The sequence below is a fragment of the Zootoca vivipara genome, chromosome 3, assembly GCF_965207765.1.
Source record: "Zootoca vivipara chromosome 3, rZooViv2.hap1.1, whole genome shotgun sequence".
Taxonomy (NCBI): domain Eukaryota; kingdom Metazoa; phylum Chordata; class Lepidosauria; order Squamata; family Lacertidae; genus Zootoca; species Zootoca vivipara.
Window position 1 is genome coordinate 67,125,112 of NC_142586.1, and position 17,350 is coordinate 67,142,461.

General features: G+C 40.9%; 2 protein-coding genes and 2 non-coding genes across 4 annotated transcripts; 1 reads left to right on the forward strand and 3 right to left on the reverse strand.

The window, feature by feature from the left end:
* Positions 1 to 135: 135 nt before the first annotated feature.
* TCP1 (t-complex 1) lies at positions 136 to 12,654 on the reverse strand. The gene is made up of 12 exons (XM_035108616.3): positions 12,566 to 12,654; positions 10,399 to 10,484; positions 8,637 to 8,765; positions 5,827 to 5,924; positions 4,794 to 4,904; positions 4,119 to 4,300; positions 3,429 to 3,555; positions 2,148 to 2,323; positions 1,820 to 1,943; positions 1,321 to 1,513; positions 858 to 1,021; positions 136 to 524 (listed from the first exon to the last, which is right to left on the reverse strand). The coding sequence occupies exons 1-12, from the start codon at positions 12,633 to 12,635 to the stop codon at positions 308 to 310; spliced, it is 1,677 nt and encodes a 558-aa protein (XP_034964507.1). The 5' UTR covers positions 12,636 to 12,654; the 3' UTR covers positions 136 to 307.
* LOC148686288 (small nucleolar RNA SNORA29) lies at positions 7,467 to 7,602 on the reverse strand. The gene has a single exon (XR_015949432.1). It is a non-coding gene; the product is annotated as a small nucleolar RNA SNORA29 (small nucleolar RNA).
* Positions 11,153 to 11,288, reverse strand: LOC118083292 (small nucleolar RNA SNORA29). The gene has a single exon (XR_004692368.1). It is a non-coding gene; the product is annotated as a small nucleolar RNA SNORA29 (small nucleolar RNA).
* A 1,499-nt stretch (positions 12,655 to 14,153) lies between the features above and the next one.
* Positions 14,154 to 16,987, forward strand: MRPL18 (mitochondrial ribosomal protein L18). Its single transcript, XM_035110652.3, has 4 exons — positions 14,154 to 14,319; positions 14,858 to 15,044; positions 15,486 to 15,720; positions 16,775 to 16,987. The coding sequence occupies exons 1-4, from the start codon at positions 14,250 to 14,252 to the stop codon at positions 16,844 to 16,846; spliced, it is 564 nt and encodes a 187-aa protein (XP_034966543.1). The 5' UTR covers positions 14,154 to 14,249; the 3' UTR covers positions 16,847 to 16,987.
* Positions 16,988 to 17,350: the final 363 nt, after the last annotated feature.

The window sequence follows — 17,350 nt, forward strand, 5'->3', positions numbered from 1 at the left end:
TCTGACCTGAACCCCTAAAAGGTGGTAGATCACTGCCAGTTTTTAACTGAGTACATCGCAGTCTCTTCGGAGTTGGCCCCCCCTGGTGTAGAGAACCAAAAGCATTGTATAGTGACTTCAGTTTAAGCCCTAAAAAGCTCTTAGCCACCTTGCATTGTTTATTGTGGTCTTAAATATTAGAACAAGTATGAGGACACAGCCATTTTTTAATTTTAAGTAATTAAGCAGAAGTGCAACAGCTTCATTAATTAACACACTTGTACATACAAGACTAGACTTTTACAGGAACAGTTGAATAAAAATGCATTTAGTCTTCAATTGCTCCAGAATGAACTGCATCTTCATAGCATCCGCCTTTATCACCTTTACTTTCAGGGTGCAGCTTAATAACATCATCGATTCGAAGAATGGTAATTGCAGCTTCTGTTGCAAACTTCAGACTCTTTGTTTTAACCACAGTAGGCTCGAATACACCAGCCTGCTTGTTGTCACGTGGCTTTCCATTGATTAAATCAAGACCAATCCTTTAAAAACAAAGTTAATTGTTTTAGATAGGTACATAAACTTTAGACTATTGGTTTAATATTCACAGAGGGCTAACGTTTAATCCCAATTTTGTAACATTTTTTTATACAGCGAGAGCAAGTCAACATTTAGCTCCTGTGCTCTTTCTCAAACTTTTATCCATTTTTGTCAACAATGTACCTGAACAAAGTACACCACCAGAAAAATCTACCTTGGCAAAGCTGCTGTTACAGACACAGGGCTTAAGTCATTTTTTAAAGATGATTTGTATTTAATGCTGGCATATTAAGACTAGAATTGAATGTTCGATAGCTTTATGTCATGACACCTACCATTTCAAGTTTTTGCGTTCTGGATTCACTTGAGCTTCATTGTGAAATGCCCTGAGTTTTGCAACAAGATCTATAGCATCTTGAGCAGCATTGACTGCTAAAGTGTTCGGAATAACCAGAAGCGACCTTGCAAATTCTGCAATAGCAAGCTGTTCACGTGATCCCTAATTATAAAAGAATTATATATTAGCATTTCAGAACTGTAATGCAAAAGAACAATGCATTATTATCAATCAATAGTCTATTGTGCTAAAAGTTAGTTTAAGTGATTCCATAGAAGTATTCAAAATAAACCTACCCCTTTTTAAAATCAATCTAACGTTTAAAAATTCCCAATGCATCCTTCAACAATTATTAAGTGAATTATGGCTGCTCTCAACTGGAAAAAAACAACTCCAAAGCTACAATAAAACAAAGTTCACAGGGAGAAGTGTTTCCAAACATTTATTAACTAGAAACTTACCATGCTGGTTGCATAATTTTCTAGGTAAATAGAAAGCGCTGCTTCAACTGCGCCACCTCCTGGAACCACAGACTTTGACTCCAATACTCTCTTGACAACACAAAGAGCATCATGCAAGGATCGCTCCATTTCATCACACATGAAGTCATTTGCCCCTCGTAATATAATGGCGGCGGTAGTCCGTGCCTTAGTACTGTTTCACAAAGACAAAGTGAAAGGTCCTTATTCCGGAGTTAGTTATCAAAACGTTTACTAGCTAATCTAACCAACCCTATTTAGCTATGTACGTAGTTAGCAACAACTGAATTGTGTCCAGGTTTATCAAGAAAATTCATGGTCTCAAACTAATTACAGAGGACTGAAGATAATCTACCCCACACATATGCAGTAACTGCTCACACAATTTAAAAGGCATCATGGCAGCTATCAAACAGGAAATTTCAAAAGATGTAGCAAAATACACTGGTGCCAATACTTTATGCAGGAGAATAATTCTTACTTCTTGATTAAGATTAATTCATCATCACAAATTCTTTCTTGAACCACTTCTTCTGCTTGTCCTAGCATTGATGCCTCAAAAGTTTCTTCACCTTCCAGATTTGCCAGGGTTGAACACAGAGTGGCTTATAAAAAAACAACACACAAACAAGGCCTTTAGTATGCTTCACAAAAGCCACTTTTATTTTGCCAAACAACCCCACTCAAATTTGGGTTTTTAAGGTCCAACAAGTGGCAGTAAGCAACGTGTTTCTATATATTTAACTTCAGTACTAACAAGACAAGCAAGCTGTGGTGTTAAGATTGAACGCTGAGAAGTCTGTAGTTACCTCCAGAAGCCTTAGCAATGCGTTTAAGATCTCTTTTTAGCACTCTGCGTACTCCCATGGCACCAGCATCCGCAAAGTATTTCAGACACATATCATCAATTCCACCAGTAGTCAAAACAACATTTGCGCCTGTGGCCAAAATCTTATGAATTTTCTCTTTAGTGATGTCAGACTCTCTGCATGAGAGAGTAGGTATGCATTAGTTAAACAGAAACAAACTCAAATATGAAATTAGTGGTCAAAAAGATAAAATACTCAATAAAACTAGCTGTGATTTAATATGCGATCTATCTTCCCAATTATATTAAAACCCATTTCATATAAAATGCTTTTCAGACATGCCTACAAAGCCTCTGCTAAAGATCTTTAAAGATCAAAAGTAGCATTTTGAAATGGTTTAGACGCCTGTGCAATTGACGTGATCATAATGCCCAGTCCCATATAAAAGCTTTGCAGATATATCTCAGATTAACTGCAGTTTCCAAACCATCTTCAAAGACAGCTCTACATACTAGACAATTGTCTCATTTGAAGGTTACCAGAACATGCATCACCACTATCACAGACAGGTTAATTAATAAAGTATACAACTTTTCCCATCCAAACCTAGCTGTCTAGCAATAGACAGAAGCAGAAGCCTGTGATATAGCTCAGTTAGTAAAGCTAAGAGTTCTATGCTCTCAAGGTTATGAGTTTAAGCCCCACATGGGACAAAAATATTCCTACATTGCAGGGAGTTGGACCTTTCCAACTCTACCATTCCATGATGCAAAGGTTGCTGGACCCTGCAAAAAGATGGAGCTACATCAGATGTAGCCCTACTGCAGCCTTTGTAAGGTGCCCACTAGGATGTTACGGGCACAGAGATAATAAAAGTTGTAGTCAAAACGTCTGGAAGGCACCAGGTTGGAGAAGGCGATTCTACTGTTTTCAGTTATGGCACACAGTTACAAAGATTATGAAGCTCCTTATGCAGGTAGATGAGGAAGCAAACTTGTGGGAAGGTAAACTGATTTAATGGATTTCAAATTAGCCGTGAGTTTAGATTCACACGTCAACACTTAATTAAAATAAATCTGCTGCTACTCTTTATAATCAACTTGAATTGAGCATATTCTTTGCAAGAATAGTGATACAGTTTGGAACACACTGCTTCAAAATTCTTACGATTCCGTATTTGGCCCTGGTTCTTTAAATAAACAGGTTTCACTATCTAAGACAAGCTTGAAACATCAACATGCATACTATCATTTTAGTTCAAAGTGTCCCCCCACAGCATACCTCTGCCTAATCTGGTCCAGTTTTTCAGGATCTGTGACTACGACCTGAACACCAAGCTTCATTTTAGTCTTCTGTAAGCTGAAGTCAAGACATGCAATCTTTGCATTTACTATTCTCTTGGGCATACCTTTAAAAAGGAGAAAAAACATACCACACATCCTGGGTTGTTTATTAAAATACAGTATTTCAAAATTGTTTTTAAAAATCAAGTTAGGAATAAATTCTTTAAAATATTTGTGCTATTAGCAATTCTTGTAGCAAAGTTATTCACCAAAGACTCATTTTCCTGAAACCCACTCTGTTCATAAACCCTCTAGGCTAAATCAATGTCCATCCATTCAAATCATGCATTATTGGCTGATACACTTTTACACCACAAATCTTTAGACATCTACTAAAAAGCGAGTCCCACTAAATTCAGAGGGCTTAATACCAGGTATGAGGGTGCAGAATTGCAGCCTGAGACAGAAGAGGACCAAGAGTCTCCTACAGCTTAATCTATTACTAATAATTCAAGCCCCCCACCCAATATTTAGTATCATACTTTCATGTTAAACAGAAGTGTTAACTATATTTTATGCCATCTATTAATACTTTAGGATTCCTCAGAAAAAGAAAGTGCATGTGTCTTTACTGCTAACACAAAACTGAGATCACTGTATTGCTTTGTTGATAAGAATGTGACCTTACTTTGGGAGCCCACAATACAGTTCAACGCATAGCCATTTACAAGAATGCTCTCTTTCTGACTGCGACCATGTGCCTTCAAAACGTTAATGGAGTTGATGGGATAATGTGCTTGCCCTTTTGAATCTGTGTATTTTACTGCAAGTGCAGCATCCACTACCATGTTGGCAAAGAAGTCACTGTCACTATAAGAGCACTGTTAAGGAGAATAGGAGCAGTAGAGTCTCTATTAAATTTACTGCACATTTCACATTAAAAAGACATTAGTCATACCTTGGGTTACAGACGCTTCAGGTTGCGTGTTATTGGGTTGCGTACCGCGCCGAACCCGGAAGTACTGGAATGGGTTACTTCTGGGTTTCAGCGCTTTGCGCATGCACAGAAGCGCTGAATCACAACCCACGCATGCGCAGATGTGACGCTGCGGTTGTGAACTTGCCTTCCGCACGGATCACGTTCGCAACCCGAGCAGCCAAGAGGATTTCATAGGAGCTAAGACTAATGTTATTATACAGATGTGAGTTCTCTGGAAAGACATTCTTAAAAGAATGCCAATGAGGCATAATGGCAGGATTAGACCATGCCTTTATGCCTCCCCCACTACATATCTAAGAAAAAATGCCATTTTTCTCTTAAAGGTAGCACTCAATACTTTGTTTCCACAAACTGAAAGGATACATTCCAATGATTTTGGAGGACATTGATGTTTTAGCTGCATTAATAAGGCAGTCCCTGCCCAGCTCATCTGAGTTAATAACAAGGTTCTCATTGATGTATCGAACTGCCTCCCTGTTGAATAAAAACACAATTTTTACAAGGTAGTTATGATTTAATTTTAATACTCTCAATGCTGTGACTACTTATAGAAATTATAACATTAACAGTAATTTCATCTCTTTGAAAATGGAATAAAGGCTGAAAATGAATTGTTTCCTTCAATGGCCAGCCATCATTCCAAGGGTGGCTTATGAAACAGTTTTAAAATACTACGCAACATATAAACCAAGCTGAACCCAGCAAATAAAATGCAACCTGGATCAATGAGCTTAATCACAGCAACCTAAGACTGCCATCCTATGATGGGTTAGAGGGTGTGCGAGGGCCATAGACAGAATTGATCTCCTACACCTGCAGAAGGAGGCTGATCGTCTCAAATCTCCTTCTGCAGGTGCAACAACCTCTACCATACTTGCTGCTCTGACAGCGGTTAAAGACAAAAATGTGGTCCTGCAAGCTTGTGAAATAGAGGACATTTGAATCAGTCCTGTGTACACCCAGACGGCAGACACACACAGATGGGACTTAGTCCAATTACACCTGGAAAGCATCAGGTTAGCAAATGCTGACACATAAAGCCAATGGCAGCTGTTCTGCCAATGTATCTCTCCTTACCTTCAGCATAAATTGCATATATGAGTGGCCTGCCAATGTTAAAAACCCTGGATAAATTAAGTCTTTGCCTTGTGTCAAAAGGATAGCAAAGTGAGAGCCAGCTGAGGCTCCCTGCCAAGGACATTCCACATACAGCATAACACCAATGCTCTTTCCCTACTTGCCACCCACCTTTCTTGTGATGGCTGGGGCCGTTAAATGTGATGTCACTGAGGCAAAATAACACGTTGCCCTAAACTTCAAATCTTAAGATTCAACAAAACTTTAACAGAGAAGGTTGAAATTGCTCAGCAGTAGATTTCACCACAAGTTTTCTTACTTGCAAGCGAGACGATATCCGCTAATGACGGAAGTGGGATGAATTTTCTGTTTAACCAACTCATCTGCATTTTTCAAAAGTTCTGCAGCAATGATCACCTGTTTGTTAGAAACAATAGAGACACGATTTAACAATATGCAAGCTATTCTGTGAAAAAAATTACAGCATATTCAAGGCATAAACTTAATGAAAAAAGAATGATGGTCTTAATGTGATAAGTTCATTCTCTTTAGCAGATAGAAAGTATCATTTGAAGGTCACACTTCTTGCTGGCTCTGGACCATTAAATTAAATTTCACATCCTTTCTACTCTTTCCAAGATTCTATGGCTTAAGAGGACTTGGCGCTGGCCTGGCACGGTTGCCCTAGCTTATCCTGTCCGCCACTGCAAACAGCAGCAGCTTTTGCTGTATGGGGCCCACTTTCTTTCATAGCCTGGGAGCTGAGTTCTCACCCCAAGTCCATGGCTGCAATGTCTTCCTCCTCCTCTGCAAAAGATAAGCACTTGAGAATACCTAGTGTCTATGTGAGGGAGACATATCCTATCAGATGTGTGCTCCTTAAGAACCACATGTATCTGTCCAAAAACCTGACCCCCAACTAGCCCTGGGTAGGTGGAAGTGACAAGGTAGAGAAGTAAAAAAAAAAGCCTGTAGATTACAATGCAAGGATAAACATAGCTCAGTATATGCCAGTTGCCTTGTGGCAAGCAGGACCAGAAACTGGGTGAAGAAACAGAAGGCTCTTAATGCATAACAGCATCACTATTCATTTGCTTCCTATCCAATTTTGACACAGTTCTAATACCCTATCAGTAATAACCAACCAACTCAACATGGCTTGTCCCAAAGGGATTTAAAGAGACTGGCGTATGCCATGAGATGCGCCTGGCTACAGAAATGGAATCCAAATATGGTCCAAGAATTGTATTTGTTGGTTCTCTTGCTGGGTGGGGCAGACATTAACAACTGCAGTGCTTTTCCAGGCAAATCTTTCAAAAAGGAAGTTGCTACTTTTGCTTGCTGGGGGATGGGGGAATGATGGCCCCATTTTGTTTCCTTTGTAGGTGGTTACTTCTGGCTACTGCCAAAGCAGGCAGATAAAAACTAAGGTTTGTTCTCATGTCATTGTGAGAAGTTACTGGGTTCTTTGTGTAAATCACTGTGTGCACGTGGATGAAAAAAAAAATGAATAAACATCTTTCAGAGTGCAGAAGAGAGTACAGTGGTACCTCGGTTTGCGACCGCAATCCGTTCCGTGGAGGCAGTCGCTCGCCGAAGGCACGCTTCTGCACGTAGCGCTGATAGAGCGCTTCTGTGCAGATCGTGTCTGCGCATTCAACGCCCCGGAACCCGGATGTAAACACTTCCAGGTCCGTGGCGGTTGCTCGCCGAAGCAGTTGCAAACACGAGGTAGACGTAAACCGAGGTTTGACTGTATACTCATCCCTATGCTGTACTGATACTGGAATAGCTAATGCAGTCCCAAAAACTTTCTTCTTCTGCCTCAAGCTACTCCATCTTTTAAATGCACCACGCCCTAACACGAACTTGCAAGAAAGAATAATGCTTCTGACAGTAAAGTGTAACAGGTGTGTTTTCTTTGAATCCAAACTATAATCATGCCCAAAATAATTAATTAGGAGTATGTACTGCCATTTCATATAGGATGAATACATTGTCAATATTCTCCTTCAGACCTTTGGCAGTCATTTATTTATCCCATAAGCATAGCCACTTATTTTGCAATGCAAATAAGTGGTAGTCAAATGGGAAGACTTTCCCTCCAGTTATAACAGTAAACACAAGTAGTCTTGTAAGTGGGTTCAGGAGCATAACCTGTTTAAAGATAATTCATGGGAGCAAGGGCGATATCTAATGTTGCAGCTCCTCTGGCACTAGGGATGTCTGTGTGTGCAACTGGTCTTCCTCTTCGTCTCGTATGCCTCTAGCCTGCCGTGTGCCCTCAAAATCAACTCTAGAGGATTGGAGGACCTTCCAGAGTAGATTCTAGAGGTGCAAGAGGGGAGGAAGAAAGGAAACCTAAGTGCTACTGCACCAGTGGAACCTTGCTAGTGCAACATTAGATACAGCCCAAGATCTTTTATAGGAGCGCCTCCACCCCCATCATTCAGCCCAGACACTGATGTCCAGCTCCGAGGGCCTTCTGCAGTTCCCTCCCTAAAAAAGTGAGGTTACAGGGAACCAGGCAGAGGGCCTTCTTGGTAGTGGCACCCGCCCAGTGGAACACCCTCCCATCAGATATCAAGGAAATAAACAACTATCTGACTTTTAGAAGACATCTGAAGGCAGCCCTGTTCAGGGAAGTTTTTATTGTTTGATGTTTTATCGTGTTTATAATTTTCTGTTGGGAGCCACCCAGAGTGGTTGGGGAAACCCAGCCAGATGGGCAGGTTATAAATAATAAATTATTATAGTCCTAATTCAAACACATTAAGCCGGCGTATGTAATTTTTTTAACTGTGTATCAAGTCTGTGTTAATTCTGGTAGGCTTGACAGGTTGATTGAGCATACTTTGTTTTGACAACAACAAATGAACTAATACTGTAATCCTTTATGTGAAACAGGCTTTTATAAAATAGGCTAAGGAATAAATAGACATAGCAACCCTAACATTAAATGGTTGCAGTATTTTTTAAAAATCAATACAAGAAGTTACTTTATTATGTATCTAAAATAAATCATATATATGCTGTTTAGATTTCAAAGCAGACCTGAGTGGGACAGCACAGAACAGTATAGTGCTCCCAGCTTTTTCAGTGCACATGAATCTACAAACATACACATACCACAGAGGTGGTCCCATCTCCAACTTCTTTGTCTTGTAGCTCTGCCAGTTCACACAGAACTTTTGCCGCAGGATGCTCTACCTCCAGCAATTTCAGAATAGTTGCACCATCATTTGTAATGGTCACATCCTAATATTTCAGACACACAAATAATTAAATGATTGCTAACATTAATCATAATTATGAAATATAATTATGCAAATAATCATAAAGAATTGCTTAAGGGCCCCTAGTTTTGGACTAACATTTCTAGCTGTCAGAAAATGTGGCTGCCAAGTTCCTGTTCCTTTCTCTTCCCATCTACCTTGGCAGAGGAAAGTGCCCCTGTCCAACATCAGCCAAGGAAGCACCCCCCCCCAATTTTCCTGAGGGAAGGACAGGCTGGGAGCACGTCACCTTTGGCTGACCCTCAACATACAGTATCAGCACTAAGCAGTCAAGAAGCCTACCCTGTTTTTTGTTGCACGTTTTACCAAGCAGAAACCAAACAAGACCCCACTTCATTTTTCTGCTTCAGAGCAGTTGGCGAGCTTACTGGTTTGGTCCTGCACACTCTGGTCATATAACTACCAAATAACTTCCAGCTTTCCTTTCAGTGTTGGAGCTGCTAGGAGTACAGGGATAGCTGTGTAGCTTCAAAGTGAGGATGAAGCTTCAAAGTGAGGATGGAGACTGGTTGCTTTTTACTCTCACTACGATGAGCCGAAGTGTTGAAGCCTAGACTTGCTGTCACTGCTTCCACCAGTCTTAATTAAGTGCCCATATTCTGCAAGGCTGCTGAGAATGGGTAACTGAATTAGCATGTACAGGGTGAGTTGTTTAAAAGAGGCCCCGTGGAACATGTATACTCTGTATCCACGGGGCTTCTTTTAAATGACTCATCCTGTATATTTATCCAATTCTGTTTTAAGCCAAACCCTTGTGACCAACAAGTTATGGAAATTATTTGAGTACAGTAAATAGAATTATTTCATATATTACAATACAAATTAAAAGATAAGCAAGACAAGTAAGATTAAGTGATTAAAAATATTTGCCATAAGAAAACAAAAGGCTGCAATCCTATCTACATTTACAAGTAAATCCCTAATGCAATGGCTTCTGAATACATATGCATGGGAATGGGCTGTAAAATATTAAATATTTACTTATGCTTATTTAACACACATCATTGTTAAAAAGCTAATGGCCAAATGGCTCCTTAAACCAAGGTTAGTTGCCAAAACAGAATGTCCAGTTGCCATTTTGGGGCAAGATGGTTCGAAAATCTTATTTTTCAAATGATGGACTGACTGTGATTGTGATTGATTCTCTGTTAAACATCTGGCTAGCTCAGATGACCCCCTTGAGCTACCGGTAGGTTAAGAACTTTGAGAACTTGACGTTGTTCACTGCTCCTGCTCAAGCTGCACAGAAAAAGCACTTTGGTTACTGAATTTAATTCTGATTGTGCAAATAAACTATAACTGATAAAATTCTACAGAATGGGGTATTAGTGTGTGAAAACGGTCCGGGTGCAATGATCCCCAGGCATGCACCTCCAGATGGAGATGTCAGGCGCCATCCTGGTGCTCAGCCATCTTTACTTGGTCTTAAGTGGCCAATAGCCAGGTACAAAAAGTGCAAATTTTGAACACTGACACATTTAAAAGCATGTTTACGGTAACTCAGGATAATTTTATAGACTTACTGGAAGACGTATCTGGGTTGCACAGTGCACTTTTCTCTTAAAAATTACTCATAGAAAATAGTGTCTACTTACACCAATGTCATCCACCAACATTTTATCCAAGCCAACTGGGCCAAGAGAACTCTTCACAATATTGGCAATGGAAGCAGCAGCCATAACTGTTCAGAAAAAGAGATACATTTCCCTCTCAAATGGCGCCAAGAGTTTTTCTTAAAACAACAGGTTATGTGATACAGATGCTACCATATACACACTTATTTAAATCAAATCCTTTTAGAAAAGTAGTTAATTCTGGTTACGAAAACCAAACTTAATACTTTGTTTAGTATTAACTATAGTAATACTGTACCTCAATGTTATTTGTACATGGTTTGAGCGGGGGAACAAGTGTTTTGCCGAGAACCTCTAATATGAATGAGAACCTCCACAAGTAGGCTCCATCCAGTTTTTCACAAGGAATGGACCAGACAAGCAGAGTTTGTACCGTTTCTCCGAAAATAAGACATACCCATTAAATAAGCCATAGCAGGATTTCTAAGCATTTGCGCAATATAAGCCATACCCCGAAAATAAGACATAGTGATAGGCACAGTTCTGGAGGGCGCCAAAGAATAAGACATCCCCTGAAAATAAGCCACTGGTTTTTTTTTGAGGAAACATATAAGACGGTGTCTTATTTTTTGAGAAACACGGGTAATAGCCATTTTCTAGTGTAAGCATAGATCCATTATAACAGTTCCATGCACAGTATGTCTAAATGTTCTCAGGCTCATGTGCACAGCTTGAACCAGTCCTACAAGCAATTAAGTACATTCGATATCTTTGTAATACTATGTTCTGCCATTTAATATAGGAGGAAGACAGTGTTCATTCTTCTCCTTCAGACTATGGCAGGCTTTTCTTTATCCCATAAGCATAACCTCTTATTTGGTAATGCAAATAAGTGGCAGTAGAATGGGAAGAGTCCAACTTCTATCTGGACACAGATTCTAAATAAACTTGTACCTGAGCTTGGGGGATTAGCTATATATTTTAATTCAATAGATTAAATACAGTTTATAATGTTATAAATATGCACAATAAGGCTAAAACATGTTTTTAAAACCAATAGAATTTGCTGTATCAAAGATTATAAAGCCACCTCTCACCACAGATAAACCAAATGCCTGCATAAACATATCTATGCAAGGTCTTAATGGAGAAGGGAAGACAATGCTGATCAGGGTTTTTAAGTTCCCCTCTACTTGTTACATCATCTACCAATACTTGGGATTTTATGTAAAATGAGAAAAACACAGGTAACTTTTAGCTTAAAACTATATTCACTAGCCTAATCCTATAGTCACTAATGATTTTTAAAAAATAATAACCTATTCAGCAGTTTATGATTATAACACTTCTTAAAAGAAAATGTGGTTTCAACGATGTCGTGCAAGATAACACTAGTACAGATTTTAAATGACATTATTTTGAACTAATGGAATTAGATCAACTGATCACAAGTTAAGATTCTCTTGTGAGCATTACACTCTGACAGAACTCTTAACCCATGGAACCATGTGAAATTGAAAATTACATTCAAATTTAATGTTTTAATTACAAATTAGCATCAATAATTATTCTTTTTGTGGTTCTCCTTTGAAATTCCTGAAACGTATTTTTTCAATCGATTAAATTTCCTACTGGAATAGGAGTGTGCTGAGAATACCGATATCATGGCATGGTTTCTCATAAATCCTCAATGCATCCAAATCGGGCTTAGCAATGTGGCTAACCAAAGAGCCAAGCTTCGAAAGCGAGCCCTGCCATATAAGGAAGCGAACTGCGCCCCCCCCCCGTCATTGAGCCGCCAATTCTCGCGGGTGCTGACGGAAAAGGAGCGGCTCCATTGCATATGGAAGAAGCGAATTATTCCACGAACGCGAGACCCGAGGCGTGGCTAGAGCAAAGAGGACTTGATCAAGTAGCTCTGCTTGATCCTCCCGACAGATCTCTCCCCCTCTCTAGAGGCTCAAGAAAGGGATGCCTGTGGGCCATCTCAACGTTCGCCGCCTTGCCTAAAGGCCGCCCCGTTCTCTGCGCGCCCGTTAAACGCAGGAGAGCCGGTTCCGCCTTACACGCACGCGCGCCCCATCAGCCCGCGGCGCTAGCGGAGGCGAAGCCACCGTTAGACTCCTGAGAGGGTTTCGGAAGGCCCCGAAGAAATTATTGGTCATTCCTTCTTTCGTTTTCTTTTTACCGTTCTGCGTGCGGACATGCTCGCCGGTGCCCCGCTCTCCGAAAACCGCCAAAGGCCCGTCGAACGCCATCTTGACCAACAAAGAGAGCGAGGCGTCAACGTGCGTGCAGCACTGCAAACCTCACAGCGCAAGGCTTCCTGGGTAACCCCGCCCCTCAAGGCGGCGCTCGTTGGGAGGCTCCTAGCGTCGTCATCGACGAAAGGACATAAGAGATGAACCAATCAAAGCGCGGGGCACAAGTTTACTACGGACCTGTCTTTTGAGCTTTGGGTGGTGATTGGACCTTGCGCCGCAAACGAGCGTTTCCTTCCTGTTGCGTAGCGACAAGTGAGGCGGTTAAATGTGTTCTAGAAAATTCTAGAAAGTGGACGGGATTCGGGGAGGCTTGCTTTAGAATTCCCCAGGTTGAATAAGCACCTTTGGAAAAGTCTTATCAGCTCCTTTCCCAACCATTTTGAAGCCACCTTTGCTTGAGACTCCCCGCAGCTTGTCATGTTGTGGGAAGTTAGTGATATTCCGATGAATTGTGATTTATATTTATTATTATACAGTCCAGAAATTAATCTGATGAATTCATTCCCGCAAGCGCCACCCCCCTCCGCATCCTTTCACAAACGACAGAAAAATCAGAGCCGTAGTGCGCAAGCGCACTTTGGATTGACCAAATCAAGCTACAGGGAGTAGTGTTTGGTGTCAAAATGGAAGACGTAAGAAAAAGCGCCGGACCGCTACTGCTACGTAATAAAGGGCTGCGCCGGATATGGGCGCACTGTTCTCTCTCAGCCTAGATCGACTCTACGGAAAAGATAAAAGAAAATGTAGAGGGAAATCACATTGTAGAGGCGAATTCTGGGTTTTCGGTGGAAAAGCCAGTTTTAGCTGTGAAAGGGAGAAGGAGGGGAGGTTTTCTGTGGCTCCTATACGGAATCCCAGTCCCAAAAAGACGTTCCCACTTTTTAAAACTCAGATCTTATTTCGTGTATTCCCCGCTCCGTTTCTAAGCATTTAAGGCATGCAAAGTCCAATGCCAATATAGTCCATTCTTGTAGGTTGAGGGAAGTAAGATTGAAATATCGAAGGTTAGAGATGAGTTTATAAGACTGATTTAGATTCCCTTCCAAATGCTCCGTGCAAAACGCCGCTGAGTATGTAGCAGTGGTAAAACTGCATAAACTGCCCCCCTCCAAACTCCTCTTCCAACCCAAATTCTGCGCCAGTTGACTGCAGATGTCTTGCATTCCTCTTACATGCTGAAAGTGCTGCGTAGTTGCATGTCCAACAATAGATATAGGGAATATTTTATTTTTGCTGGCAGATGATCTCAATTCCAATCCGGGAGAGGGAAGTCTCGTGAATATATCAGTCTCTCATTTCGAAATATACGGTCCCATCTACACTCTCGGAAAGCTATGGGTCTGTGGACCCAACATCTATCCGTACAACTCAAAGCGCTGTTCGTTTATAGGACCTTTCTATGGAGGAAAGCGGGTGGATTTCCTTGAGTTGACCAATCAGAAGTAGGGTTACAAACTTGTGGCAGAGCCTTTCCCCCCGCCCCTGGGCGGAAACGGGTTTTCTCTCCTATGGTTTGCATAGAGATAAGGGGTAGAGCTGAAGCTCCGAGCTTCCCTTTGTAAAAATGGTGCTGCCCTATGCCCTGTAGCGTGTGCTTCTCCCGGCGTGATGGCACTGAGGAGGTGGCGGCCTTTGCAGCTGAGGATCGTGGCTAGGGCATTCACGGAAGCTGCTCAAGGTGCTGAGATTTGGATTTGAGTGTTAATATAGAATTCAGATGGAACCTGGGGAAGGAGCCCATTTAAGTGAACGGGAGCATTTTCTAGGAAGCTAACTACTGACTTCGGATGAAATTTCTTTTAATCGTATACTTACTAGGTTTGTGTTCGAGGATCCCATCCTAAGCATATCTTCTCAGGAGTAAATCTCACGGAGAGTCTGCTAACTTTTAGAACACCTCCTAGGCTGTTCCGGGGAAAACTCAAACACGTCTTACTCTAAGGATCGATGCCCAACTTCCCATTTGTAGAAACTTAGCATGTAGTTGTTGTGGTACTTGTTCCTTAACAAAGCTGCATGGCTTTTCCTCTCCCCCTTTTCTTTCAAAGGAGGAGCTACTGTGCAGTAAGCTTCTGCCTGGTTTTACAAATACCGTACCTTTGCTGAGGTCACAATGCAAAGGTTTTGTTGACCTTGTATGCTGGAAATATTTCTGTGCACTGAGTTGTGTTAAACTTAAATGTGCATTTCAATAGTTTTTCTTTATTCATCTGCAGGTATCAGATGTAGTTCTTCTATTCCCAGTTTCAGACCTTCTGCCAAAGATGAAGTGGATACAAGAGAAAATGAGATTGTTGCCCCTGACTTCGTTAACCGTAATCCACGTAACTTGGAACAGTTATCTCTAGCACGGAAAGAGCGAGGCTGGGGAACCACATGGCCAAAACAAGAGTATTGGAATAGGTAGGTTATAAAAATGTAAAGCATAGGAGGATTCTACAAACATCTGAAGAATATTTTGCTAAGAAACAATATTTTCTTGTTCAAAGCTTGTCTTTTTGTCTCCTGATACGTTTCTTCTAATCTTCAGAGAGCAATTGTGTTATCATGTTTTCAGGCTCATGCTCAGTGTTCTGAATCTCGGCCCTCTTCACAGTCATTCCTGTGAGCAGAGGATCCAAGTCTTGCTTCATGTATGCTTTGTTGCAGTGTTTGAGTTTTGATTTGAGACCTGGAGAGAGGAAGAGGTGGTATTGTGTTGAAGTTGGCAGGGGGGAGTTCAGGAATAAAGCATAAGGTTCTCTACTATAAATAGAATTCTTGAGAAACTTGTCATTGATACTATATCAGAATAATTGTTGAAGTAAAATTATGAAATGATGTTTTTCGTGCCTTGCAATTCAGGTTACGACTTGAGCGAACACAGCATCATGTGGAGGCCTATGTTGTGCACTGCAGTGGTCGCATTGTGGTCTCTGCCTCCACTAAAGAGTGGGCCATAAAAAAGCACCTTTATAGTACTTCAGATGTCACAGCCTGTGAGAATGTGGGGCGTGTGCTAGCACAACGCTGTCTTGAAGCAGGAATCAACTTTGTGGACATTGGAGCTACAATTCCATGGGAAAATCATGGTGAGGCGGTAAGTGGATTATTTTAGCTTCTGTTAACCTAGAAACTCCTCTTACGTTTTAAGCTCTTATAACAGCCTTGTTCACAGAGCAATTAATTTCTAGCAATGGAGTGCTAAGCGGTTCAACTGATGACAAGCAATCTCCTTTGGTGTACTGTTTCACAATGTGAAACATGTTTGTATAGTGTTGCTAAATGTCACTAACACTAAAATTAGCATTGTTCATGAGAGAAGGGAAAGATCTCTTGGAAGGGTTGGGACAATCAATGGGAAAGAATAATATATTTCAGAAAGATCTTAATTTCACATATATGCTAAGGGGGTCTGAACTGGGGGTGGTTGACAATGAAGCAGATGTTGGCGTCATAGGAGATAGCTCAATGAAAATGTCAACTCGGTATGTGGCAGGTGTGAAAAAGGCAAATTTCATGCCAGCAATCCTTAGGAAAGAAAACGAAACAGCAAAATCATAATGCTGTTCTTCAAATCTCTGGTGCAACTGCAGTTACAGTACTGTGTAAAGTTCTTGTTGCTCCACCTCAAAAAGGATATTATAGAGCTGCCAAAGGATAGGAAAATGACAGCTTCCCTATGATGAAAGGTTACAGCTTTGTGGGGGGGAGGTGTTGTGCGGCGGGGGACAAGGTTATAAAGAAAAGTAAGGGGATACATGATTATGCATGGGACGGAGAAAGCAGTTAGAGAGGTCTTTTCCATCTCTCATTGTATTAGAACTTGGGGCCATCCAATCAATTTTGGAAGATTCAGGGCAGTGAAGAGGAAGTACTTCACACAGCGAATACTGAAACTATGGCATTTGCCACCACGGGATGTAGTAATAGGCACCAGCTTGGATGGTTTTCAGAGCAGAATGGGGAGTTAGGCATATTCATAGCAGACAATGCTTTCAACAGGTATTAGCCATGATGCCCTCAGGGGCATCTGGTTGGTCACTTTGATCTATCCAGCAGGATCTAAGAATTGCAACATTCTGTATGTTGAATATAATAACACAAATTATATACTAAAGGTTGTCTTTTCTCTCTTTTTTTTTAAAAAAAAGGTCCAGAGATTCCAAAATGCTATGACAGAGGGCGGTGTTGTACTGGAAGAACTGCGAAGAATTTATGAATAAGTTGAAAATTCATAAGAAGATGCTGAGAAATACTTTAGAAAAACCTGCAATTCTGTATTTTTAGGGGAAACAAACACATTTTCTTCCCATGTTAGAATGCTATTGAAACATTTTATGTTAAATAAAAATCTAATGAAATGATGTTGGTGGCAATTGTTGGTGATTTTTTAAAATATATATATTCATACAAATTGGGCTGCATCTGAAAAATCTTAGAAATAATATCAGAGCTGCCGTTTACAGCTTCTTGGTCCTGATCTATGAAACTGAAGCTCTACCCCCATATAAAAACTTGTTGTTGTTTAGTCGTGTCCGACTCTTCGTGACCCCATGGACCAGAGCACGCCAGGCACTCCTGTCTTCCATTGCCTCCCGCAGTTTGGTCAGACTCATGTTCGTAGCTTCAGAAACACTGTCCAACCATCTCATCCTCTGTCGTTCCCTTCTCCTAGTGCCCTCAATCTTTCCCAATATCGAGGTCTTTTCCAGGGAGTCTTCTCATGA

What these genes read in the sequence shown, in the direction of transcription:
- TCP1 (XM_035108616.3), bottom strand. Translation starts at nt 12,635, where the DNA reads ATGGCGTTCGACGGGCCTTTGGCGGTTTTCGGAGAGCGGGGCACCGGC. An exon ending in GAGATGGGACCACCTCTGTG is followed by an intron (nt 5,925 to 8,636) that starts GTATGTGTATGT and finishes TCTAACAAACAG; the next exon opens with GTGATCATTGCTGCAGAACT. An exon ending in GAACGCAAAAACTTGAAATG is followed by an intron (nt 525 to 857) that starts GTAGGTGTCATG and finishes TTGTTTTTAAAG; the next exon opens with GATTGGTCTTGATTTAATCA.
- MRPL18 (XM_035110652.3), top strand. Translation starts at nt 14,250, where the DNA reads ATGGCACTGAGGAGGTGGCGGCCTTTGCAGCTGAGGATCGTGGCTAGG. An exon ending in ATTCACGGAAGCTGCTCAAG is followed by an intron (nt 14,320 to 14,857) that starts GTGCTGAGATTT and finishes ATTCATCTGCAG; the next exon opens with GTATCAGATGTAGTTCTTCT. An exon ending in AAACAAGAGTATTGGAATAG is followed by an intron (nt 15,045 to 15,485) that starts GTAGGTTATAAA and finishes CTTGCAATTCAG; the next exon opens with GTTACGACTTGAGCGAACAC.